Source organism: Natator depressus, chromosome 25 (genome assembly GCF_965152275.1).
Source record: "Natator depressus isolate rNatDep1 chromosome 25, rNatDep2.hap1, whole genome shotgun sequence".
NCBI lineage: Eukaryota > Metazoa > Chordata > Testudines > Cheloniidae > Natator > Natator depressus.
This window is the reverse complement of record NC_134258.1, coordinates 15,045,539-15,071,589: the sequence shown is the minus strand read 5'-3', so window position 1 is coordinate 15,071,589 and position 26,051 is coordinate 15,045,539. Positions and strand designations below refer to the sequence as shown.

The window sequence follows — 26,051 nt, the reverse complement described above, 5'->3', positions numbered from 1 at the left end:
CAGCAAGTGATGCAGCCGCCAGGGAGGAGACAAGGGTCCCGGCTGGGAGCAGCCCATCCCCCAAGGGGGGGACCCTTCACTGTGAAGGGACAGGAGCCCCCAGGACCAGAGGGGAAGCCCCTCACAGCACTCCCCACCCCCGTCTCTGTGGGGAAGGATGAGGCCTTGTGCTGGAAGAGCACCTTGGAATTACGACCCCTCACTGGGACTCCCCCTCTCAGTGCTGGGGGCTCCATGGTGGGGACCAGCGCCCCATGGGGATGTTGGGGGAGGGGAGCAGAGCTCTGGGAGTGGTGAGGGGGGGTCGGGGAGCTGTACCCCAGGAGGGGGGTGGTTGAGGGAGGTTGGGGAAGCAGAGCTCTGGGAGTGGGGGGGGGGGCTCTGGGAGCCACACCCCGGAAGTAGGGGGTTGAGGGAGGTCGGGGGAGCAGAGCTCTGGGAGTGGGAGGTTGGGGGGGGGGTTCAAGGAGCCATGCAACAGAAGTTGGGGTTCAGGGGAGCTGGTACTCTGCTGCCTTGTTCACCTTTCCCTCTCCCTTTACACAGGGCATCCGAACATGGGGGGCCCGATGCAGCGGATGAACCCCCCGCGAGGCATGGCGGGGATGGCGCCCCAGGTGAGTGTCTCCCCGGGGTGCCTTGTATCTGGCACCCCCGCTGGGTCCTGGCCCGGCCCTGCTGTGCAGCGCTGTGACCCCGGAGCGCTGGGAACAGCATCATCCCTGAGGGGATGGGATGGGGGCAGCATGGGCACAGGCCTGGGAGCCAGGACGCCTGGCTCTGGGAGGGGAGTGGGTTGTTGGGGGGAGGGGCTGGAGCCAGGACGCCTGGGTTCTGTATGACTGGGCTATTGCAGCCCCTCAGAGGTTGGGCCCGTCTCCCCCCGCCACACGCTCAGCTCGCTCCTGCTCCTCTCTTGCAGAACTACGGCAGCGGGATGCGACCCCCGCCCAACTCGCTGGGCGGCCCTGCCATGCCCACCATGAACATGTAAGGCACCTCTCCTCCCCCTGCACCCCAGCCACACCTCCCTGCCCCCCACGACCCACTGGGAGGGGCACAGAGCCAGCCCAGCGCCTGCAGGATTGGCTGGGGACTCATGGGCCACTGAGGGCCGTGCCCTGCGCCAGGTGCTGCAGATGGGGCTCCTGACCACAGTCTGGGGCCTGCAGCCGCTCTCCTGGCAGTGGCACCGGGCCCAGCACAGCAGAGCCAGAGCGATTGGCAGGACTCCAGGCTGCCCCAGTGCAATCAGACGCCCTGGACAGACACACAGATCTGGGGGCGGGTGGGCAGGTTTCGGGGGGAGGGAGGGTGGCTGGCTGGGCAGGACTCGGGGAGTCCATGGCTGGTGGGGAAACTGAGAGGGAATCCCAGCCCCAGAGGCCCAGCCCTCCACACCGTCCGTGAGGGCAGAGTGGAACCGTCCGTGTCCCAGCTGCCCCGTGCCACCCTGTCCCACCCCCAGCGACCTCGGATCCCAGCACAGGGGCGCCCCCCCCTCAGGGCAGAGTGCACGCAGCAGTGGGCGGGTGTGGAGAGCCCCTCGGCAGTGGGCGGGTGTGGAGGGCCCCTGGGGAAGTGCCAACCTCACGCCTGTTTGTATTTCAGGGGCCCAGGAGGGCGAGCGCCGTGGCCAAACCCCAACACCAACTCCGTGAGTCCTGTGCATGAGGGGGACGATGGGGGCTGGGCACGACGCACGGGGGGGGCGATGGGGGCTGGGCACGACGCATGGGGGGGGTGGCACGTGGCAAGGGACACTCTCAGTGCTGACTCGGACTCTCTTGCGTCCCCACAGATCGCATACTCCTCGTCGTCACCAGGGAGCTACGTGGTGAGTACCGCAGCCACCCGGGGGGGCGGGAGGTGCTGACCCTGCACCTTGGGGGCATATTGCGCCGGCCGGGCGCTGGGTGGGTTGGGGGGATTCTCCCCAGGGCACGGGGCTGGCTCTGTGCGAAGGGCTGAGGCTCTAACAGCTCCTGTGCCTTTTGCTCTTCTCCCACAGGGCCCTCCCGGAGGCGGCGGCCCCCCAGGAACCCCCATCATGCCCAGCCCAGGAGGTGAGCTGGGGGGGTGACATTGCCCAGCCCGGAGGGGAAAAGCGGCTGACACATCTATGCCTCTCACTGGGGGGCGGTGGGGGGCTGCAGGGCCAGTGAACCCTGGTGAGCTCGTGCGTGGCTGCACAGTGCCCGCCCCCTCTCGTGGTCTGTGGGGCTGGCAGCATTGACCCCACTCTGCTCCCCACAGACTCCACGAACTCCAGTGAGAACATGTACACCATGATGAACCCCATCGGGCCCGCTGGGAACCGGCCGAACGTGAGTGCCCCCCAGCAGTGCCCCCCCACGGAGAGCCCTGGGCAGCCCAGGCCCTGCCCCACCCCACAGCCAAGGGGTGCTGATGGGGAGCTGGCCACAGGCACAGAGAGCTGCTCTGCTGGTGCCCCTCAGCCCCGACCCCCCTGCCAGCCCAGCCCCTTCCCACAACTCTGCTGGTGCCCCTCAGCCCCGACCCTGGGCTCCACCTTCCCACAACTCTGCCGGTGCCCCTCAGCCCCAACCCCCTACCAGCCCAGCCCTGGGCTTCCCCTTCCCTCACCTCTGCCGAGGCCCCGCTCTCCGTCCCTGCTGCCCTTGGGTGTGTGGGGTGTTGTGTGGGAGCAAGCGGGGACAGAGCGGGCTCTGCTGGGCGGTTGGTGGCCATTGGCATGGCTGGCTGTCCGCACTGCGACAGGCCGGGTCTGCAGTGCCAGAGGCCTCCGTGCAGCACTGGGAGGGCTCCTGGAAGCCCCAGGAGGTACTGGGGGCAGAGCAATGCTGGGAGCGTCCCTGAGGCCCTGCACCCATTTCCCCTCCACTCCCATCAGCTCGTGCATGGAGCCAGGCCCCACTATGCCCGGGCAGCCCATGCCCAGCACTGATGCACTCCCTTTCCCTTGCAGTTCCCGATGGGGCCTGGCCCCGATGGGCCCATGGGAGGCATGAGCGCCATGGAGCCCCATCATATGAACGGATCCTTAGGTGGGTAGCCCCAGCCTCTCGCCCGCTGGGGCGTGTTTCACCCACACGTGTGGAGGGACATCAGGATGCCCGAGGACCACCCCAGCCTGGATTCTGGGCCTGGCTCTGCCCTGACTGTGACCATGGGCAGGTCCTTTCCTCTCCCTTGGCGCTACCCCGGCGTGCCAGGGCGGGGCTGTCCAGGCCGGGAGCCCTGTGGTTCTGGCCCGTGTGTTCAGACCTGCCCCAGCCTCCCCAGGGGACTCAGCCCCTAGCGCTGCCAGCCGAAGGCAGCCTATGGGCCACTAGCACACCCGGGAGGCTGCCAGTGTCAGTGCCTCCCCGCACAGCACATTAGCATCACCTCCCCCGATGGCGCAGGGGGAAACTGAGGCAGAGAGGCCACAAGGGCCTTACCTATGTTGGGAGTGAGGGCAGGAGCCCTGCCGCTGAGTAGGGCTGACACATTGCAGCATGGCCTGGGCTCCCTGGGAGGTGGGTCAGTGTCTAGTGGATGGGGGGACACGGCCCCTTTACCTGGTATGGGGCAGTGCTAACAGGACCTGCTTGTCCTTCCAGGCTCTGGCGACATGGATGGGCTGCCAAAGGTGAGAGCACAGCACCCCCGTTCTACCTGCTCCCTATGTGGGGGGTGTTCCCCTGGGCTGAACCCCTCCCTGGGGCACCCCCTGCCCCCTCCCAGGGTGGGCAGCCTATGCCTCTCCCTTTCAAAGGGCCAGGGTATTGTCAGCTGCTGGGGGTGCAGCCCTGCCTTCTCCTCTGGGCACAGGGGGGGTGACTGCACACAGGCCCCCCCCAGCACTGAGGGCAGCAGGCTGCCAGGCCCCCGCCCCAGGGAAGGCAGGTCCCGGCCAGGGCTGGGCTACAGCAATGCCAGGTCCCCTTCCCAGGAGGCGGGTGCCAGCTGCGCTGCTGGGAGCTGGCTGCCTTTCACCCGTGGGGCCGGGGGAGCAGCAAGCCCCCCTCTAACCTGGGCTTTCCTGTGCCCCTGCAGAGCTCGCCGAGTAACATGGCAGGGCTGAGCAACCCGCCCGGGACTCCGCGGGACGACGGCGAGATGGGCGGCACCTTCTTAAACCCCTTCCAAAGCGACAGTGTAAGGGACTGGGCAGGCCCGCCGGGCAGGCGGAGAGGGCGGGGCGGGCGGGGCTCCCGGGGCGGGCGGGGCAGCTGCAAGGCATCGGCCACCCCCTGGAAGAACAAGCCTGGCACGGTCGGACCTGTGGCGGGGGCCCTGCGCTGGAGGAGCCTCCCCGAGGTGTGAGCTGCCCCCCCAGAGGAACGGGGTCAGCTGAGCCCCCAGCTCTGAGGCCAGCGGGCTCCCTCTGCCCTGCCCCCCCCCAGCGCGTCGGGCTGGCCCCGGCGGCCTCCCCCCGCCTGCTAACGCTCTGGTGTCTCCCGTCTCTCTAGTACTCGCCCAGCATGACAATGAGCGTGTGATCGGCTCGGACGTCCCGGCGCAGAGAGCCAGACGCCCCTGCGGTTCTAAACTATTTAAAACACACCCGCAGGAACTGGCCGCCTGCCCTCCTGCCAGCACCCCCCCCCTTTCCCCCTCCACCTGGGGCACAGGCCCACCCTGCCTCCATTGGCACACAGCCCCCCCTCCCCCTGGCACTGCCCTCCCACTGCGCCAGGCAGAGGAGCGAGCTGCCAGAACTGGGGCCCTGTTGGACTTGTGCTGTGGGGTGCACTGTGGGGGGGGGAGGGGCGGCTTGTGCCAGGCAAGATGCTGTTCCCAGGCACATGGGGGGGTGGGGGGCTGGGCTTGGAGGTTGGAACCTGCTGACTGTACGAGGGGGGCAGGAGGGGGTAGGCCAGAGCAGTGCTGGGGGCTTCCCAGCATGGTTGGGCGGGGGGGGCGCATGCGGGGGTCCAGCCCCAGGCAGCCTCCTTCCCAGCCGGGCAGCAGAAATGGGGCAGAGTGAGGCTGGGGACGAGTCCCCACCGGGGTGCCAGGGGCCAAGCCCAGCTGGGTTTGCTGCGACACCCCCACCCCCACCCAGCAACAGCACCGTGCTGCTTGCTGTCGCCCTCGGGGGGTTACCGGCCACGGCTGGCAGCCCGGCCCCCAGCTCTGCCCAGCCCCACACAGCAGGGTGGGGGGAGGGGGGGTATTTATTTAAGGGTTCGTTTTGCTGTACAGGGTTTAATTTATCATGGGCTTCCCCCTCACCCCCACCCCCTCCAGGGGGCCCGGCTGCCCCAGAGCCTGCTGTGGAGCCATGGGGCAGACCCTGGAGGTCGAAGCAGCTGGGGGGCCTTGAGCACCCCACCCCACCCAGCAATCTACCCCCCCCCCCCCCGGGCCATCAGCAGGAGCTCTGGGCTACCCCCTCCGCGGAGTTATGCCAATTCCGTCATCTGCTCATTGGCAAATACCCTAGGGCAGGGGGGCCCTGCCCCTCTACCCCTCCCTTCCTGCCCCTACTGCCCTAATGGCCATGCCCGCAGCCCCTGCAAGCCACAGCACCTCAGCCTAAACCCCCGCCCCCCCCGCAGAGCCCTCCCCCTCCCCACCCCTGGCTGCCAGCTAAGCAAAGCTGCCTCAGCCCCCTCGTACTGCCCAGTAACCCACCCCTCCCTTCCTGTGAGCACCCCCAGGGCAGGAGGGAGCCCCCTCCCCCCTGCAGGACGATTGCTCTTAGCTCACGCAGGAGTCCAGCTGCCCCCCTGGCCCTTCCGCAGCAGGAAGCCCCCTATGGAGACTCTAGGGAATAGGGCCCCCCACCCCAGCAGTTTGCTCAGCCACTGTGATTCCCCCACCACTACCCCCCCCCCAGGGCCCCCATTGACAGATTGGGCTCGGCCCCTGCCCTGCAGCAAAGGGAGGCAAGTGTCCATAGGCCCCCACAGCAGCCCCCTTTGCCCCGGGCGTCCGCCCCAGCCGCCATCAGGACCACTTTTAAAAACTTTCATATGAAGGATTTTTCCCCTTTTGTAAACATGAAGGACCTCAGCAGCCCGGCGGTGCTTCCTCCCGCTCTCAGCCCAAAGCCGCTTTGTACAGCCCCACCCCCGCCCCCACCCCGGCCCGGGCAAGGGGGCCTTCACTGGGTTTTCTGTTGCTGTGGGGGGTGAGCCTCTGCCTGCCTCTCTGGTGTGCTGTGCCCGCCGCCAGCTGGGAGGGGACGCAGCCAGCTGGCACGTTACGGCCGCCGGGCAGCGCCTCCCCTGCTAGGTTAGTGCGTCTGTGTAGGGATTTCGTCTGTTCTTTCTACTCTGAAGGCTTTAGACTGAAAGTTGCTTATCAAAAACAAAAAACAAAAACAAAAAAAAAAAAACCCAAAAAACAAAAAACAAACAAAAAAACCACCCAAAAAACCTGCATCAATAAATGTAATTTGATTTTTTTTCATAGCTCTGCCTCCTTTCTCTCCCCCTTTGCCCGACCGGGACCCCTTCCACAGCCCCCCCTCCCAAGGGAATGATGCACCACTGTGCATTCAGCCTGGCGCCCCGACAAGCACCCTCCTGCCCTTTGCCTGCCCAGCACTCACTGAGCCAGGACCCCCCTTTCACTGGGCCCCCACAACAGGAATGGTGCTAGGGGCAGAGACTTGGGACAGCTGGGGGAACCAAGGCAAAGACCCACACCAGCTGCAGCTGGGTAAAGCCCCAGGGCACACATTCCAGGGCAGGGCTTGTGGGGCACACCCCAGGGGGACCCCTTTCACAGGGACACTGCTGGCTCCAGGCACACCCTTCCCAGGGAGGGCCACAGGGTGCCAGGCGGTGCAGAGCATGGGGGATGGGGAGGGGCAGCACGCAGAGGGACCAGCAGAGATATAGTGACTTGCATGCTCCCACTTTATTCCAGAAAAACATTCACAGCTTCCAGTTACTGTCAGTGGAGCCTGGGTGGTTGGGGGGGAGGGGGCTCCTCGTGCCCCCAAATTAATTCAAACTAAGAATCCCCCTACAAAATACAGCCCCCCTGATGGGCCATGGGGGAAGCACTGCTCCTGTCCCCCTTCAGGCTGACCACGGCCCCTCTCGAGCTGTGGCAGTTCTGCCCCCATGTCTCAGCCCATACTCCCCTGGGAGCTGGGGGTCGTTGTGGCCATGGGGCAGGGCCCTAGTTGTCAATGTGCAGCTGGGCCGGCGAGGTGCCGTGCCCGTTACTGGCTGGGCACAGGTAGCCATTCACCTGGGCAGCTGCCCTCTTGTGGGAGACGGGGCACTCGGCCAGATGCGCTCGCTTCAGACTCGGACACGGCCGCTGCATCTTGTGCTCCAGCAACATGTGGTTCTGGGGGGGCAGCCCCACACAGGCCCTGGGGGCAGGATGAGAGAGAGCAGCATGTCAGGGAGAGGGGGGCAGAAGCCTTCAGAGACCTGCTGTCTGGCTGGCCGTGAGGGGATCTCAGCACCAGGTCCCACGGGGGCTAATGCAACTTGCCCCATCCCCACCAGGCTCAGCCGAGGGCCCGGGCTACTCCTGGAGGGCCCTGGGCACTTAGGTTGGCAAAGGGAGCTGGCACGGGAAGTGTGGGAGGAGAGAGCGGGCACCCCGGGCATGGATGAGAGTGGGGAACCAGCCCTGGGGGAGCGGCAGTCAGCGCTGAGCTGGAGGAGTGGACGGGGGCAGAGGGTTGGAGGGCAGAGCCAGGGGTACCTCAGGATGTTCTCAATGCAGCTCCTCTGCCGGAATAGGGCGTTGACGACGGGGGAGCCCTCAGGCACCAGGGGTGCCTTGCACAGGAAGCCCAAGATGGACAGGACGCTGTGGAAACCCTGGAAGTCTGGGTCGCTCTCTGTGCAGAAGCTGATGCGTTGGCAAAGCTCGGTCAGGATGGCCAGGTCCAGGATGATGGGGCTGGCCAGCAGGGAGTCCTGGGGGTGGGGCAGAGTCAGTAGGGGGGCCAGGGCCCAGCTCCCCCTCCCCAAGGGAGATGCCACCCAGGGCCAGTGCTCTCCCCAGCCACTGCTTCTCCCTGTGGCACCATCAGGGCAGGGGCGGGGGGGGGGAATTGACCCCGGGCCCAGGGACAGGAATTCCCGGCCCTACCTCGCAGGTGTTGTGTAGGACGATGGTGTTGGTGCCGCCCATCATGATCTCCGAGGTGTACTCGTCCAGCGCCCGCTTGCTGTCGCCCACGTAGGGCACGTACTTAATCACCACCTGCAACCGAGAGCCACCTCAGTGCGGGCCCCAGAGCCACCGCCGGGCGGGGGGTTTAGGGCAGCTTCTGCCCCCCACAGCAGAGCCGGGTAGAACTCTAGGGGGGCTCCCTCACTCCCCCAGCACTCACACAGTGATCGGGCTTCTCCTGGGGCCCGTAGAGCAGGGGGTTCGACTGCACCATGTCGTCCACCACGTTGCTCTTGGAGGCCTCCTTGGAGCGGAACTGCTGCGGGGCCGACAGGTTCTTCCCGTCGTTGTTACCCAGGTGGTTGTAGCTGACGATGGACACGGTCTGGGGCAGAGAGTTGGGGGGAGGGGATGGGTCACAGCAGCCTGAGGCCTCCCCCCCCCGGCCCCACACAGACCACAGCCGCAGCTGGGGGAGCCCTGGTCTCCCTGTGCGCCTCCAAACCACCCGCCATGGGACAGGTTTGTCTGGATTCCCAGGGGAGGGGCCAAGCTGAACCACCTCCGGCCCCGCTCCCGGGATGCTCCAACCCCACTCAGCCTCCAGAGCCCGTGTCATCGTTCAGATGCGCCTCAGTCCCGACCCACAGCCCCCCCATCCCCAACACACCTTAATCCCAACCCGCAGCCCCTCCACTCTTGCGGTGCCAGGCCTCTGGCCCCCAGGGAGCTGGCCTGCACCCAGCTGCAGGATGGGTTACAATCCTTCCCACCCCACCCAAGCGCCCTGCTGAGGCCAGATTCCCTCTCCCTGGTGACTGTGCCAGGACTCGGCCCTGGGCTCCAGGAGGGGAAACCCGCCCAGACCCCCCCCCCAGCGGCATCACCAGCCCGGCATGCCCCACGGCGGGTGCCCCCAGCACCCGCTCACCTTGAGGCCGGCGCTGACCAGGAAATCCACCAGCACCGACTTGAGCTTGGTCTGGCCGGACTTGAAGTCGTCTCCGCAGATGAAGACACGGCGCTGCAGGGCAAGCTCCACGGCGCCTGGCACAAAGGTGTTCTGGGGGGAGCCGTTGATGTAGGCGCAGCCCTCCAGGATGCTGGCCACGGCAAAGAGCGTGGAGGGAGACACCTCGAGGCCTCGCTGCGTAGATGGGGAGAGCTCAGTGCAGCCCCAGGGGTGGATGGAGCCCCTGGGAAACCCCACCCCAGCACACGGGCAGGGCCCCCCCACATCCCCCCCAGCCAGCGGGAGCACCAGGCCCTCGGAGAGAATATATCACAGGGCACCCCTCCCCCGCACCAGGACACCAGTCAACCCAGCCCCCCCCCACGCAATGGGGCTGCTGCCCCCAAACTCAGCTCCTCCAGTCCCATCCCCCCCAGCTCTAGCATGGTCCTTCAATGGGTCCCCCCACCCCCAGCAGGAGCCAGAACCAGCCCCCCAGGCTGGTTGCATCCAGAGCATCAGAGACAAGACCACCAGCCGCAAGCCCAGCCAGTGCAGTGTGCCCATCCCCCAGCAGGCAGGGGGGGCCCTGCACACCCCCCACAGGCTCTCACCTCGATGGCCTGCAGCAGGTTGGCAGCTGTGTCGTTGACCCCCGGCAGCACGTCGCAGAAGCGCTCAGTGTTAGCCGTCCACAGGACCACGACCTTGTCCACTCCACTGGTGACCTTGAACTCCTGGATGTCCCTGCGGATCTGCGCCACCTGCGCGAGGAGGCTCGTCAGCACCCGGCAGCACGCGCCACGTACAGGGGACCCGCGGGGAAGCTGCAATTTGAGGTTGCCCATCCTGCCCAGCGTGGGTCAGCTCCGGTGGGCAGCAGGGATGGTGCTTGGGGTTAGGTGCCAGGACTGTGCCCCCAGCACCGTCCTGCAGGGCACAGGGCCCAATCTCCCCACCGCTGGCATGCGGCCCAGGGCTGCCCTTGGGAGCAGCGAAGTCCCGGGTCATGCAGGCAGAGGCCGCTCCAAAAATCCCGGCCCAGCTCCCCGAGCCAGGGCTGCAGGGTCAGAGCCGGCGCAGGAGCCCCAGGGAGCCTGCTGCATTGGGGCCACCCGCTTCCCCACTGCAGCCACGGGGTCCTGGGGCTCGCCCCTGCAGCAATGGGAACATAGTGGCTGGGGATCCGCACACACACCTGCTCAGCCTTCGTCCCATGGAGGACATTGTCGGCTCGCTCCTCCTGATTGGCTGCAATGAATCCCGGGATGTAGATGGAGGGGCGGGGCTTCATCTTCACCATGTGGGGCCAGAGCTGCTCCTGCAGCTGCCAGTCGAGGACCTTGGCCCGTCTCATGGCCTCAGCCAAGTTCAGGGAGGAGATGTCCCAGCCTGAGACGCGGGAGGAGACACCAGTCAGAGCTCTGGGCCCCCACCCACACAGCCCCCTCCCCCCAGACCCCCATACACACAGCCCCCCCAGACCATCCCACCCCCCAGGCCACCTTCACGCTCATACAGCCTCCCCTCCTGCCATTACAGCCCCCGCTCAGGCCAGCCCCTGCCCACAGAGCCCCCACCCCCTTGGACTATCCCACCCCCCAGACCCCCATACACACAGCCCCCCCCACCCCCCCGACCATCCCACCCCCCAGCCACACAGCCCCCCCCCCCCGGGCCACCTTCACGCTCATACTGCCTCCCCTCCTGCCATCACAGCCCCCGCTCAGGCCAGCCCCTGCCCACTTGGACTATCCCAGCCCCCACCCACACAGCCCCCCTCCCCTGCCCAGCCCCCGCTAACAGCCCCCAGGCCATTCACACTCACCATCAAAGATGAGGTCATTAGGGTGCACCATGGGCAGCAGGTCCCGGAAGGGCACATAGACGTCGCCCGTGGGGCCGGTTCCCAGGCAGACGGTGGACGCTTGCAGCAAGGAGCCGTAGTAGTTGGCGTGCTGGGAGGAGGGAGAGCACCAAGGGGACACTGAGCCCCAGGGGCGCCCAGGCGGAGGAGCTCCCCCGCCCCCGGGACCTTCCAGGAGGGCACAGAAGATGGGAGTGGGGGTGGGGGAGTCCCCAAGGTCTGAGTGCACAACCCCCGGCACGGCCCGTGCAGCTCGGCTCCCAGCCGGACCACGCCACATGGCTTGGGGACAGCCCCCCCGTGCAGGGTCCGAGCACCACGTTCCCATCACCGCAGGCCCCGCGAGCACTTCCCAGGCCATGGCCAGGACACGCACAGCCTGACTCCGCACCCCACAGGCCGGGAGAATCAGGCACCAGCCTGGAGTCCTGGGGCCTCACAACCAGGCGGGGTAGGGCTTTGGCTCATCCACCCACTCGCCTGGGCCCAGGCTCCATCTCGTGGGCAACCGGCTGGGGCCGCATCTGGGTGTTTGAGATGAGCCGGCTGGTCACAGGCCCTGCAGCCTGCGGGGGCTGGATAGAGAGCACCGGCGCCCTGGCAAGCGCCGCCAGACGCCGGGGAGGCGAGACTCACTCACCTTCTGTCCGGTCTTGGTCATCCAGGAGAGGCCCAACCTGTTGGCCAGCACGGCCGCCGTCACCGTGGTGCCATTGTTACCGCCCCATCCCACCAGCATCACCCCCAGGCGGGGGACCTGCCTCTCCGTGCGGAAGGTGAACTCGGTCAAGTGCGGCTTCACCTGGGAGCCCCAGAGACAGGCGGTGAGAACCGGGGCGCAGCCTTCGCACACAGCCCAAGGGGAGGAGGGGGCGGGGGAACGGGACAAGACGCAGGTGGGGCACCGCAGGGCTCTGCACGGGGACAGGACAGCAGCACCCAACCGATGCAGAGGGGCCCAGCCCTAGGGTAGGCTGGGCAAGCTGCCCTGGTGCAGAGGGGCAGCTGCTCCCGCCAGCTCCTCAGAGCCCAGGGAAACCAGGGCACTTAGAGCCCCAGCCCCACGGCCCAGACACCCCCAGGCTGCTGCGGGCACAGTGGGGAAGCAGCCCTGCAAGCAGACCGAGTGCAGCAGGCTACAGGCAGAATGTGTCCCCAAGTGCCCCCTTGGCTCCATCGCTCCCCTAGCCTGGGCGGAGGAACCCGCCTCATGCCTGCAGATGCCGTGTTGCGGCTCACGCTCAGCCGGAGTCCAGCCCAGGCCAAGCAGGGCTCTGGGCCACTCCCACCAATGGGGCAGGTGCATCGAGAAAAACAAATGCAGTTCCCCTTCCAGCGGGCACAGGGCCACGGTCCTAGGCTGGACCCGCCCACAGCAGGTACCTTGGTGACGCCGTCCTCCCTGCTCACGTGCACGGTGCTGTACATGTACTTGGCCTCAATGTAGTCCTTGCTGTAGGTCACATCGGGGCTCTCAACGAGGAAAGTCTCTGCCATGGTTGCTGGAGCTGAGACATGGAGGAAGGAGGCTATTATAGACCCACCAGGCCTCACGCCCAGGCCCCCGGCAGGAACAAGGGTGCAAATCATTCACCACCCGCTGCCCCTGCGACCGGGATACTCCCAGCTGTCCCCTGAGCCAGCGTCCCCCCACCCCAGACTGGCTCTTCCTCTCCCAGAGCCCTTTGCTGAGGTGGGACATAATCCCCACTGTAATAGACAGGGAAACTGAGGCACGTAGCTGTGAAGAGGCTTGCCCCCCTCCCACCACCGGGGTGGTCAAGATAGAGCTGAGGCATCCTAGCTTCCAGCGTGCCGTGCCGCAGCCCCATCGTGCCAGCAGGGCAGCAGTCACCACCGATGCCCCAGACGCTCCACAAAGAGGTGCCCAGAAGTGGCGGGGTTTCTGTGAGCCTGCGGGACGTGGGGCGGGGCAGCTGGGGCCAGGCCAGGCTCACTCCGCGCGGGGACATGCCAGACAGCAACAAAACAGGCCAGGAAGTCCGGCTTATTCCAACAGGCGCTGTGGGTCACAAGGGCAGGGAGGCATCGGGCTGTTTTGCTGGTGCCCCGTGGAGCGAGGGGGCAGGAGGCACGGGCAGCGCCCCCAGCCCCCGGCCCAGGCCCCAGCGGAGCTACACCCGCCAAAATAACCCAGGGACAGGAGCGCAAGCCCAGTGCAGCCTGGGTGCAGCCCATTTCCACACACCCCCCCGCCATCGAGGCATCTTCTCCTCCCCACCACGCCCCCCTCCAGCCCAGCCCCCCAGCCTCCAGCCCAGCCTGCCAAGACCCCCTTCTGCACGCACCGCCCCCCACCCGGGCAGTTAGTGCCATTACCTACAGCGAACCATAGGCAGAGCAGGCCGGGAGGCTTGGGGGCCTGGCGGGGGGGGGCAGTTCTTAAGGGAGCCCCTTCCCTGCTCTCCAGGGCCTCCCCCAGCTGCTCTGACAAGGGCCGGCGGGGGCACGACGCCCCGAGATCTCCGTTGCCCCGCGGTCGCAGACTCACCACTGGACCGCGGCGGTCTCGCCTCGTGCCTCAGTTTCCCCCATTTGAATCACGGGAAGCACGATCGGGCCGCGACGCTAATCTGTGCCCACGGAGAGAGCTCGGTTATGGGGCTCTACCGCGGGTCCCTGCCCCCACAGCCAGCCCTGCCATGGGGCAGCAGCTCAACGGGGCGGGTCCGGAGCGGGAGGCTCCGCCCCACCTCGAACAGGGGCCCAGCCCGCGCAGACCCCAGCTCCCCGGTGCCCCCCAACCCGCGGGGCTGAGCACCCCCAGCGCACGGCCGGGGCGGGGGGAGGTCCCGGCCCCCCGGGAGCGTCAGGGGCTGGCGAGGGGGCGCAGCCCGCGGGAAATACACGCCCCCCCCAGAAACCGCCATGGAAACCGGACCCGCCCCGGGCTGGGGGCTCCCCCCAGTCCTGAGCGCTCCCGGCCGCGGGCACCGGGACCCGCCGGCAGCCCGGGCTCACCTGGCTCGGCTCGGCTCGGTTCTGCTGCGAACCCCTGGGGCACGCGGCGGCTTAATCGGCTCCCAGGGCCCGCCCCCCTCCCCGCGGCTCCGCCCCCCGCCGTAAATTTCCATCAGCTGCGGATTCCCCCACTCGCCTGGACCGGACACGTGCCGGCGCCCCCCCCCCCCGCCCCCGAGGGGTGTGAGCCTGGCACCCCCCAGCTAGCATCAGTGCCCAGGAGCCCCTGCTCCCAGCACCCCCTGGGACCCACTGCCCTGCTGCTCCTTCCCCTGGAGGGAGTCACTGTTTGGAGGGGGCGATCACCCCCCACAGCCGGTGCCAGTCCGGGGGGGGGGCTCAGCTAGGCAGGGGGGGGGAGTTGGTCAGATAGCAAGTGGGACAAATCGGAACACCTGTTTTTTTCAGGAGAGGGTCAAGTTGGGCATCAGACAAAGCCCCTGGCAGCGGGATGTGTGTCCAAGAGCAGTTCCACTCTACTCCCTGCCAGCGCTGGTGGGATGGGGAAGCCCCTTGCAAGGGGGAGGCCTAGACACCTCCCAGCCCCAGAGTAGGGACTGGTCTCTGGCTTCAGTCCAGGCAGCAGCTGCATGCCCAGGAAGGGAGCCACGAAGCCAGCCTTCATCCCAGCCCCGCTGGAGCCAGGGCCCTGTGCCCATTCCCCGAACCAGCCACCAGCCCAGCCCTGTGGCCCAGTCCTGCACCTCATTCCCTGCAGCCCAGACCCCGCGCCAGCCGGCGGCCCATTCCCTGCGCCAGCCAGCGGCCCAGCCCTGGGCTCCACGCTGCCCCCTCCTCAAGGGGAGAGGGCCCACGGCCCTTCCTTTTTTGTGTCAACTATTTTCATGAATTGAAACCGCGGAGCGAGGCCCCCTGGGAACAGGCCGGGCAGCACTCACTCCACAGAGCAACTAACCCCCAGCCACTCTGGAAAGCTGAGGAGATGCCAGATCCCTCCTCCACTCCCAGACCCCACCCGCTGGGGGGCAGAAACACACCCACCCCGCCCCCCCACACACACACACACTCACTTCGGGAAAGGCAAGTGAGAAGTTTCCAAGCCATGCATGTGCCACAGGGCCAGGCCTAGGCCCCAGAGCTTAGGGCTGGCCAGCAGGCCCTGGCTCCAGCCCGCAGCAGAGTATTGGTAGGTGGAGCAGTGCTGGGACTGCAGCGATCCCAGGCCTCGGAAAAGGGTCTGAAGGCACCCTCCCATTAACATCCATGGCAGGACAGATGGACAGACAGGGAGACACATCCCAAAAGGGGCTGAGGACCTCCCCCAGAGCTTGGCATGCGTAGGCAGAAACTGAGAGCGTTTGCTGAGTGTGTGTGTGTGTAGGTTTTGTGGTCGGGTGCAGCCTGGCTGCTCTTGGTGCTTGATCCTGGTGAGATATGGGACTTTGCACATTCTTTGTAAATAAGCAAAACTGCCTCAAAGAAATACCTGTCACCCTCACCCAGAACAGAGGCAGGGCCCCAGACTCTGCCTAGCACTGGTCTCCCTGGCATGGGATGCTTTGCCCTTCTCAAGCCCAGGCCCTGTTAACAGCTCAGAGGATCTGGGCCCCCTTCCCCTCCTCTAGCTCCCACTGCAGCCCCCTGGTCAGAAGGCCGTCCTGAAGCAGAGGAAGGCCAAGGCATTTGCAATCACACAGCATGTCTGAAATGAACAGAACCCAGGCGTCCTGGAGCTGGGAACAGAGGCAGCCATGCTGATGGACTGTCCACACAGCCATGGACCCATCGGTGTGTGATGTACACTTCACAGCAGTGGTTCCCGAGGCCATGGGCAGCTGGACCTGGGGAGCAGGCGGGGGGCTGCTGTTTTCCTCCCAGTGTCCCCCGCCCCTGTGATTCTCATCTGGTTACCGCTCTCAGATCCATTCTGGTCCAGAGGGTGCTAGGCACTGCCTGACCTCACCAGCTGCTCCTGGCCACTCGCCCTGGGCCAAGCCCTCCCAGAGCAAGGCAGGGGATGAAGTGTGTGTCCTTCCTTGCACCACACCCGGCTGCCATGTTAGGAGAGAGGGCTTCACTCATACTCCACGCCCTGGGGGGCATCCCTCACTCTCCCTGCCAGATGTGCTCAGACCAGCCTGGCTCCTCAGAAAGAAACTTCCTTAACCTGTTGCGAGAGCTGGGAATGGAGGGAGGGGCTGCCCAACCAGCCTAGCTGGAAGCTCACAGCTGGCCCAGCATCCAGCACCTGCAGGAGCCCACCGTCATCATGGGGGGCTGATGGGGTGACGGTGGGCACCTGGCAGCAGCCATGGGTTAACAAACATAGGGAGGCCAGAGCACAGGAGCAGGGAGCTCAGCGGCTAGCAAGCACAATGAACAAGAGAACAAGCAGCGGGACAGGAGAAAAGGGGACAAGTTCTGCCCTGAGAGGAACAGGCCTCACGGTCAGTGGAGCGGAATTTGGCCGTTTGTCCTCCCCCAAGCACCTTTCAGCCTGACTTTGGTGTCCCAAAGTGCTTTGCAAACACTGACGCACAGGGGCTTGGCTTGTGCAGAGAACACACAAGGCTGGTGGCCATGTTGCACTGGGCAAAACCCTCCCACCCAGCAGCCTCTGCAGCTCTCCGAGCTTGTTCTGAGGGAGAGGTGGGGACGCTGGAAAAGGGGCTGTCCCCCGACAACAGTGACACCTTGTGCAGCCCAGGGCCAAACACCTCCCACAGTAGCAGGGGGAGGCTAGGGTGTAGAAAGCGTGGGCAGATATTTATCAGGAGCTCAGTGCAAACCTTTCACCTCAACAGCCCCTGGTCTTCTGCCTTTTGCTACCCCCCTTTTTGCTTCTCTAGCATCCCAAGCAGCTCGCAGAGAAAACTTGGAAGCCAAGCTCTCCTGGGAGAGATCCTGCTGCTCGCTATTCGGCTTTGTACCCCTGGGAGGAAAGCATCCCGTGCATTAGCAGTAAATGGAGGGGAAGGGGCCTGGAAAACTACGTCCCCCCCAGAGGAAGCCTGGGTATGCTGGCCCCAGCTGAACAATGCTGGCATTGGCAGGCAGATGAAGGACAGAACGGCCAAGCGCTGGAATTCCAGAGCCTCAGCAAAGGATTGAAACAAAAACATGGCTTTGTACCAGGATCTTGGCTCTGAAAGTCCTGGCCAGGGGGCCTGGAGCTGGTACTTTTCCACTGCTTCCCCTTTTTACCCCCTCCCATAACTTCCCCCATTGTTCCTGTCCCACTGCTTTGGCCCCCCCGCTGGAACAGCACATGAGCAGGGGCTCCCTGGCTTCTGCTTTTCCAGCATCACGGCAAGGCCAGCAGCATCGCCCACATCCCCAGCTCTCTGCTGACCACCAGCGCCCGCTGTCTTCTGGCAAAGTGTCACCCCCGGCTGGTGTCCATGGAGACCGACCTGACCTCGACAACAGCAGCTCTTAGAAACCACTATGAAAAGCGCCCCCGTGAAAAGTGAAAGCTGCCCCAGGCTTCTGCAAGGAGCCCTGATCACTCGGCCCCAGGCTGTTCCTGCTCTGTGAGCCGAGGGAGGCAGCAATGGCCTAGCTGGAGCAAAGGTGCCTGGCCCCATTAACGGGGCTCCAGGGCCTAACCCCCAGCCCTGCTGCAGCCCTGTAAACATCCGGGTGGTTCACAGGCTGTAACCCAGGCAGAGCCAGGCGGCGATGGGGACCCTTGGAGTCATCTTGGCACATGGACAGAAGCCGCTTACGGAGACAAGTGCCCTGCACCATGTGAGGGGATTCAGAGTAACAGCCGTGTTAGTCTGTATTCGCAAAAAGAAAAGGAGGACTTGTGGCACCTTAGAGACTAACCAATTTATTGGAGCATAAGCTTTCGTGAGCTACAGCTCACTTCATCGGATGCAACCGATGTGAGGGGAGGCACCCGAGGGCAGAACCCAGGGAGGCCAGAAGCATTTTTAAGTGAACAGACACAAGGAGCAGCTGGGTGTTGCTTAGGGTTGGCCATTCTGGGACGTTCGTGCGTGTCACAACAGGGTCCTGTAGATTCACACCCTGCCTGGCTGCACACAAGGTCTGATAGTACTGCATCCCTTAGCAGCAGGCCCCTGACCCACGGCTCAGGGTAATGCAGATTCCAGAACCACAGCCTGCAGCGGGCAAAAGGGAGAACGCCCAGGAAAATCCACAGAGACCAGGCTCAAGAGCATCCTTGGCATGTTTATTAAAATGGATCTGGGGAAAGTCCTACTGTTATCTTGCCTTAAGAGCCCTTGCCACTGGGGGAAGGGAGGGGAGGGAGAGCCTGCATGGCTGGAAAGCAGGTCTGGCCAGGGAAATGGACTAGAATAGATAGGGGAATAAACTACTCTGAACTAGCTCCCACTGTATATGCTATTCCACAATCAAAGTGATTTTAGTCCTGAGTAATTACTCCAGGCTGGAAGCTTTTCTGGTCACCTGACCATGCAGCTAGAAAAGCCCTGAGAAAGGCATCCCCCAAACCACTCCTGTGCATTCACTAATGGGTAGAATTTGGCAGGTGGAGCCAGGTGTGGCCTGGAGCCTTAGGGAAGACTCCTGCGCCCTGCCTGTGCACCTCTCCCTTTACCATGTTTATCCTCCCACCCCCAGGGGAGGTAGGACAGAGCAGCATCCGTCTTATGCAGCGACTCCTTTGCATCATACAAATGCTACAGGGCAGGAAGCTGCTGCCAGGACCTCTGGGGACCAGGGTAGGTAGACAGTCAAACTTCCATATCCCTGGCCACCAGTCAGCTCCTGCCTTGGGCTTTTCCAAGGGTAAGTTTTGAATTCTTCCACTTTAAGGCTACCCCAGGGGAACCACCTTTGTTAAATCCCACAGCTGAACCTTGTCACTGTTTGCCTCATAGCTGGCAATAATCACACTCACTTCAGAGCAAGGGAAGCAGGAGCTTGTGCTTGGTGTACCCTAAGTTGACCCACGCTTACCCTGAGGGACCAGCTTTACTGTACAGCCCAGAATTCCCTGGGAGAAGTTGGCCAGAAGCGAATCCTGCACCAGAACACGCTGCCTAAACCTCACAGAAGCAGCTACCCAGGGCACATTGCTCAGTATGTCAAACTGGCACCTGTTAGCCCAGCCCTGGCTTCTGGGCACCCCAACAGCGAGATGGGTTTGGGGATCACGCAGGCTGAGAGCTGATTAGCGATCACACATTAAACTTTCAGCTAATGGACAGGAGAGTCAAGTTTCCAGACAATTAGGTTCAGATAAGACGGAAGCTTCTGTGGCAATGCTGGGCGTGGCAGAGAGGAAGCAGCCAGTAAATTTCCACTTGCAGGTTTCTCTCATGAAGCCCTGCTAACGCTCCAAGCATTCTGCTAATTGGTTCACTTCTTGATCCTGCCTGGAACACAATCTGACAGCAGTTTATGGACTGGGAATTGCCTGGAAGTGACAGGAAAGAAGCAATTTAGTGCTATTTACACACACATTCCATTTTGGCAGTCGAGAAGTAGCCTCTGTCCAAAGTGCAAGCTCTGTTTTCTTCCCGGAGTTCAGTGCTTGTTAGAGCCTCAGCCTGCCCCCTGCCCAGGCTCTGGGAACAAGGGGAGGAGATAAAACAGGACTTTTGGATCAGCTGGTCCACACAGTGGCTTCCTGAGACTTCCATGTGTTGGGAGTTTGGAAAACAGGATGCAGACAGTGAAGAGAACATGGTAAAGATACACAAAATAAGGAATGGAATAGAGAAGGGAGATCTGGCACTCCTGCTCTGATAAAAAGATGAAAGGAAATTCAATGAGATTGAAAGAAATTAAAAAATGAAAATATTTTGAACAGAACATGTAATTAAACTATGGAACTCCCCGCCACATGAGATCAAGAGCTTGTGTTCCTCTCCCCCTCCAATAAAGGTGGTGGTCACAGAACAGACAGCAGTTAAGAGAAGAACAGAGGCTGTTTTAGGAATGTGTTTGGATACTGACCAGTCACTAATTGTTCTCAATTCATTCTTGTGTTAGACAGGATTTCCTCACCCAGCCTGCACGCTCAGCGCTGGAGGATTCCTAGTATCCCTCATTTACTCTCTTTTAAAGTATCTGAAATAAACGGACAGGCACTTTTGGTGTCTTAAGTTAGAAACTAGGACTCCACGAGCTGGATTGCTTTGTTGGGTCCGTTCTTCCACCCCTGTGCCCCTGCAGCTCAGCAACATCCGAGTCCTGAGCCCCTTCACATCCGCCAACGCATTTCATCCTGAGCATCCCTGCTCTCCCCAGCAGCTATTGCAAGTCATGCTGAACTGGTGGCCCTGTGAGGTTCAGGCATGAACAATGCCATACCAAGCAAGAAGTCAGATACTGAGGCAAAGAGCAGAAGTCTTAAGGGGACAAAAATCCACCTTTTGAAGTAATGCCACCGGCTAGAGTTTCCCACGAGAGCTTTGTAACAGCCCCTTTAAGGCATTTGCCATGTTTAAATATGCAGAGTACAGGTCTCTTTTGCACATTAAACTTTCAGCCTGCCAGAGTCAGGTTTCTAGACAATAAGATGCAAATGAGGATTTCAGCTTAAGCAGCCTGGACAGGGCACTAGGGAGCCTGCTGAAAATTTCCACTAGCCAAGTTATAAATTCTTACCTTTCTCAGCTGTCATCTCCCACCTCCATCTGAGGGCTCTGCTACCCTATCTCCAGGGATCGTGTCCCTGACTGCAGCACAGGCCCACGGGGAACGAGCAGCACCCAGGGAGAGCGCAGGAGGGAATTTAGACAGAGCTAACCCACAACCCAGTCTCCTGAAAGTGCCCCAAAGCAAGCAGGGGCACCAAGCACTGTGTGGAGAGGGGTCTCCAGCTGCACAGCATGCTCCACCCCATGCAGTGAATCAGAACCGGCTGACGATGCACCCACCCACCAGCTGAGCAAACGGTCCTGGGTTGCCGGTGCTTTCACAAGGGCCACAAAGGCAGCCTGGATCAGGTGCTCTGCTCACTGGTTCGTGGAACACAATGGATTCCCATGTGACAGCTGAGGTACCAGCAGATTCTCCCTCCCCCAGCACTGTGTGGGGTACAGGCTGTTCCTAATTACACCTGGGAGGGGATGCCTATTGGTGCCAGGACCTGGTGTGTTTTCAGTTAGAATTCTGCTGTTCTTCCACACAAGCCAGCCTCAAACCCAGGGAATCGGCCATGAACCAAGGTATTCCCTTCCACCTTCCCCTCAAGGGCCACAGCCACTAGAGGACTCCCTGATCCTCTACGCTCCACAGCGTCTCCCCAGTCCAGTCTCCACACACCACTGGGCTTGAGGACAGGAAGGTGCTTGGGGTTGCTGCTGCCAAAGAGGATTTTCCCTGAATCAGTGGGAAATTAAACACAAAGTAAAGTTTAGACCTGACAAGAATGTGCCCTAAACTAAGCAAGCCAGGCCATACAGAGGCCATGGAGAGCACAGTCCCACTGCCTTAGTGGTTCTCAAACTGGGGGTCATGACCCTCAGGGGGTCGCAAGGTTATTACCTGGGGGGTCATGAGCTGTCAGCGTCCACCCCAAACCCTGCTTCGCCTCCAGCATTTATAATGGTGTTAACTATATTAAAAAGTGTTTTTAATTTATAAGGGTGGGGGTTGCACTCAGAGGCTTGCTGTGTGAAAGGGGTCACCAGTACAAAAGTTTGAGAACCCCTGCACTGCCCCATGGTGGCTGAACATTGTCATACACCTCATTAAGCCAATTTGGATCCAAATGTGCTGTACACACTGCGATCAGCCAAGTAGAATGCATGTTAATTCCTGTCTGTGAAGCAGCTGCATGAGCAGCACTGGAACAGGGACATCCTGGTCCCTCTTGCAGTGGAAGTCAGCAGTTTGTGAAATTTTCCACAGGGTCACAGGTCTCTATTTTCGCTGCCCTTCCATCCCCTGAACAGATGCAGGCAAGTAGGGCAGGGCTAACAAAAATAACTATTAATCCCCCAGCAAGAACATTGAGATTAGGATTAGCCCACTTCAGAGAGCACCTTGCCCACACTTTACCCAGAAGAGTGTTGAGAGCCATCACTCTGGCAATGGAGCACAGGCAAGTACCTCAACACTGCAGATAGACAAGGCTTTGGATTAAGAACCACCATGGGAGAGAAAGGGGATAAATCAGAGCCAGTTAGAGCAAACAGATCCTAAAGCTCCAAGAAAACAAAGCAGTTGATCCTGAATTCAAATCTCAACTGAGCCACTGAAATCTTGAGGGAGTTTTCGCAGCATCCTGAGCCTCCGTCACTCAGGAACAGAGAGAGGAAAACTGAGCGCTACATTGTTCTGCATCTGCAATGAAGCTTCCTGGGTGAAAGTTACCAAGTCCTTTGAGGGTGACAGGCTGAACGCTAGCCCTGGGATGTCCCTCTCTCGCATCCTGGTAAGTGTCAGACCAGACCCTGTGCCACCGTTTCTCTTTCCTACTGCAGTGATAATGCCTTATGTTTTGTAATACAGAATTGTAGCACAATATTTCAAACATTCTAGTTCATTCTTTTTTGGGGGGTTAACCCCATGCCAGCCATTTACCCGCAGAAATAAACTCTGAAAAGAAATATACAACCTTGTTGTGCTTGTTTTCCAATACAGTGAATTTATTATATGTTGCAAAATCAGCATTCAGCTTTTTAGTGTACAAAAAGACACTAGCTCTTTAAGAAAAGATTAGGAAAGCTGAAGAGTATGCTGCCTTTAAATTGTAACGTTTTGGCAAAGTGAAAAGCTCTTTGTAAACTCCAACTCCATGGCTCAATATAGTTTTATCCACAGTACAATATTACAAAGTAAAACACAGTATCAATAAGTTAGATCATACTTAATCATCTAGAACTGGTTTCTATTAACCCAAAAAGCACAAGATTTGCCTAGCTTCATACTCTCTAAAAAGGCAAAAAAAAGGCAAAAAAAAAAAGAAAAAAAGGCAGAGTTGACTACGTAACACAGACCAAAAGAAAAGTAAAGCAGAAAGTCATTAAGCTAATTGGGTCTCACAGTTTGGATAGTCATTAAATATTTTTTCAGCTTTATATTCCGATTCTAGAAGTTCCAGAATATACATGTAAATGTACATAATACATCTTTGTATACAACTCTGTTTGCAAAAATATTTTATAGCAGATGTATAAAGACTGAGAGCCATCTCTACTTCCCTCAAAAAAAAAAATCCAAAAAACCCTTTCAAAATATTAAGGATGAGAATGAGAAGTGTTTCCATGGAAGAATTTATCTATCTTGAGTCGTAACTGATGCCCTTTACTGCCCGTTTGGAGTTTCACGGTTCCTTGCGTTTTCAAGAGGAAGCATACTTCGTGTTTCTGTTGCTTAAAAACATGTTGGCTGATAAATGTAGTTTGGGCTACAGATTAGACCAGCAATCTGAAAGCCACGGACGAAAAAAACTCTTTCAAGCCCAACCGCTTGTATCGTCTGGTAGAATGTTGCTGTTTGCATCCTGAAGCCACGATGCACCGGGGAGACGCTTGACACAGATTTAGTGCTGGATTCCCACAACTGCTGGCTAGCAAAGATGCCTTCAGCAATACTCCGCTGCTTTTCGGCTGTGCATTGTGAATCCTCACAACATGCCCAGAGACCTCTGCTGATAACAGTAAGTAGTACACAAACAAAGTGAAAAGGGAGCCCAGTAGCAGGGCAACTTAACCCCTCACATTAACCACAGCTGGAACAAATCAGATCACTGATGCTCTAACAAAATAGATCTTGATGCAACTCACAACTACAGAAAGTCTGTCAGATCAAAGCTGTTTCAGATCTCCTATGTTTTTAGCAGGATTTGAGCTAATACAAGGGAAAATGGACACCCTTTGTTTCTGATATTCCCATGAAACCACCACTTGCTGTTGGGGAAGGGAGGGAACTCATGTGTGTAACCTCAAGAGAACACTCATTTGACAAAAGCTTTTCACTTTAAATCATCCATATTTTTCAGCTTTCCCTATCCAGTGGGAGCCTCAATGGGGCACGAGATGTTCTGAAGACAGCTACTTATGTCCATGAAACAAGAATAACCTTCCCCTGCTCTCCTACCCCTTGGAACTTGAGTCTGCTTTGTGGGTAGGGGAAGTGAAGACACCAACATTTTCCTTAAAACTTCAGCTGTTTCTGGACTTCACTCCCACAAACACTGGGTTCTTCCGTCAAGTCATTCTGCAGACCTCTGTGAGCCCGAGCCCTTGGTCGATGCCCTCCCAACTCCTTACTAACCCTTTACTGACTGGTTTTGAAAGCACATGAGGCCCTCCTGCTGATCTGCAGAATGTAATTGGCCACTGGCTAGTCATGGATCACAGCTTCAGAACCATCTTACCAAAACGAGCATAGCAGTATATGCAAACGGCTCCCATTAGCACTAAGTCAGATCCCCACGGGAGCTCACTATGGCAGCATCAGCGATGGCACTGGGGTTGGAGGACAAGGCAGGAAAGAGAAACTATGACACTCAAACTATCTACACCTTGAGCAAGAGCCTTTTAAGACAACAAATGGTGGGAGGGTTTGGAGTACAAGCCTAGCAGCAGCAGAGTCCAGCTAGAATGGAATTACTTCAGATGGACCCACATTTCCTTGGGCAGGAAAACACAAACCCGACGCTAGTCAGAGAAGACCTAGTCCCCCTCCTTATTCCTGATGACCTGACTCGGCCCTCTCATGCTCTCAAAGAGGATCACATTCTTCTGATGCAAGGAGGCACTACTGGGGACGAAAGAAAACCTCCGCTGTTTGGAAGATAAAGTGGAAGCGAGTCAAATCACACCGGCTGGCAGGATTAAAAGGTAAAAGCCACAGAGCTAAAGGGCACCTTTGTGCTTTTTGCAGAGTTCTTCATGCCTTGGCCATGTTCTAAAGTGTTCCCTTCAAGTCCAAACATCCAGAGGAAAGGGTTGGACAAAGCACAACAGTGTAAGTGACCCGCCCTGGACATGCTACCTTGCTTCTCTCCAGCAAGTTCCGGTTCCTGTTCCGAGTGTCTGATTCTCTGCTGCTGCTTCTTTGGAAATGTGCAGAACACAGAACAAGAACGCATCCCCCTCCCCCGCCCCACCCATTTATCCCATTCTAAGGGTCATTACAAACAGCAAAATGACTCCTCTGGGTAATTGTCCAAGGAGCATTAGTAATACTGCAGTTATAAGGCAGGGAAGGTTCTGAAACACGTGGCCTAAAAGGGAAAGGGAGGCACAGTTTTAGAAAAGTTGCTTCTTTTTATATATATAGAAAAATATACCAGAGTCTCATTAGCAATTAATAAAACCGGCTGTCTTGTATAAAACTATAAAAGTCAGAGACAGACAGGTCTCGGCCTTCCTGCCCTTGGTATGTGAAGTATAAAGCAGGCTGACGGAGTTGTGCATACTGGAGAAGCCATGGCAAAGTTTACGCCGATTGTTTCCAAATGCACAAGCTGGATACGAGATTTCATATATGAACAATCCAAAAGTCTGCATCGGACAAAGCATTCGGTGCAGATTCCTGGGCAGTTCCCTCCTGCTGACACAGCCACCTCAAGGAGAGCACAAACAGGAGAGGACGACCAACAGGAACAAAGGACGAGAGCACTGGGAAGTTGAGTATTTCACACGATGCCATGTAGCGCAGACAGCTCGCATATGAACATTGCAGGTGCCAGAGAAGGAGGTAACTTAGCAGCATTCCAGTTCCTCGCCATCTGCAGAGCAGAATATGCAGCACAGCAAGAACTGGGCCAGCGATAACTAAACTTCATTCCAAACGTTCATCCATGAAAACGGCTGATTCTTTACCTTTGGGAGTTTTATTCACTTTAGGCAAGTTTTCCCTTACGTGTCAAAAGCTGGCTTCAAATAAAGCAGATTTTCCTTTTTTTACCTTCCAACATTCAGAGAAGGTAAAACTTGAGAGGACTACGCCAGGCGCTGGTTTTGCTACTTGGCTTAGATGCTGGCATGACAGACGCTGCATCATAATCATCCCCACGTTCTTCCAACCACGAGGACGTCGTGCTTGGCTCGGAAAGGAATTTATTTTTCAGTTGTATAAAGGAAATGGTAACACCCAAGTGAATTTTTTTTGCACTGCCCAGTCCAGATATTAGTGCCAAGACTAAAACTGCTGTTGGTCATACTCTGCTATCAGTTTTTTTATATGAGCCAGTTTGTTGTGGAGGTATTCGCAGCGATTCTTTTCTTGGCTGTAATTAGGGTTTGTCTGCAAGGAAAAGGAAGA

The 26,051-nt window shown here is 59.8% G+C and overlaps 3 protein-coding genes across 3 annotated transcripts in view; 1 reads left to right on the top strand and 2 right to left on the bottom strand.

The window, feature by feature from the left end:
• Positions 1–4,634, top strand: part of SSBP4 (single stranded DNA binding protein 4) — a 49,269-nt gene extending 44,635 nt beyond the window's left edge. Inside the window, exons 9-18 of the mRNA XM_074939732.1 lie at positions 547–617; positions 923–990; positions 1,612–1,657; positions 1,802–1,837; positions 2,012–2,066; positions 2,257–2,327; positions 2,951–3,029; positions 3,588–3,616; positions 4,024–4,125; positions 4,440–4,634. Of these exons, the coding sequence (XP_074795833.1) occupies positions 547–617; positions 923–990; positions 1,612–1,657; positions 1,802–1,837; positions 2,012–2,066; positions 2,257–2,327; positions 2,951–3,029; positions 3,588–3,616; positions 4,024–4,125; positions 4,440–4,469 (587 nt within the window). The 3' untranslated portion in view covers positions 4,470–4,634. The remainder of the gene's footprint in view (positions 1–546; positions 618–922; positions 991–1,611; positions 1,658–1,801; positions 1,838–2,011; positions 2,067–2,256; positions 2,328–2,950; positions 3,030–3,587; positions 3,617–4,023; positions 4,126–4,439) is intronic.
• A 2,186-nt stretch (positions 4,635–6,820) lies between these two features.
• ISYNA1 (inositol-3-phosphate synthase 1) lies at positions 6,821–13,978 on the bottom strand. Its single transcript, XM_074939414.1, is given in 12 exon segments — positions 6,821–7,306; positions 7,648–7,865; positions 8,041–8,154; positions 8,285–8,449; positions 8,996–9,211; positions 9,631–9,780; positions 10,215–10,408; positions 10,845–10,974; positions 11,524–11,685; positions 12,267–12,391; positions 13,866–13,902; positions 13,904–13,978. Coding segments are annotated over 12 exon segments (1,785 nt in total). The 3' UTR covers positions 6,821–7,107.
• An 8,424-nt stretch (positions 13,979–22,402) lies between these two features.
• The window catches only part of ELL (elongation factor for RNA polymerase II), an 84,311-nt gene continuing 80,662 nt past the window's right edge, over positions 22,403–26,051 (bottom strand). Inside the window, exon 12 of the mRNA XM_074939254.1 lies at positions 22,403–26,033. Within this exon, the coding sequence (XP_074795355.1) occupies positions 25,929–26,033 (105 nt within the window). The 3' untranslated portion in view covers positions 22,403–25,928. The remainder of the gene's footprint in view (positions 26,034–26,051) is intronic.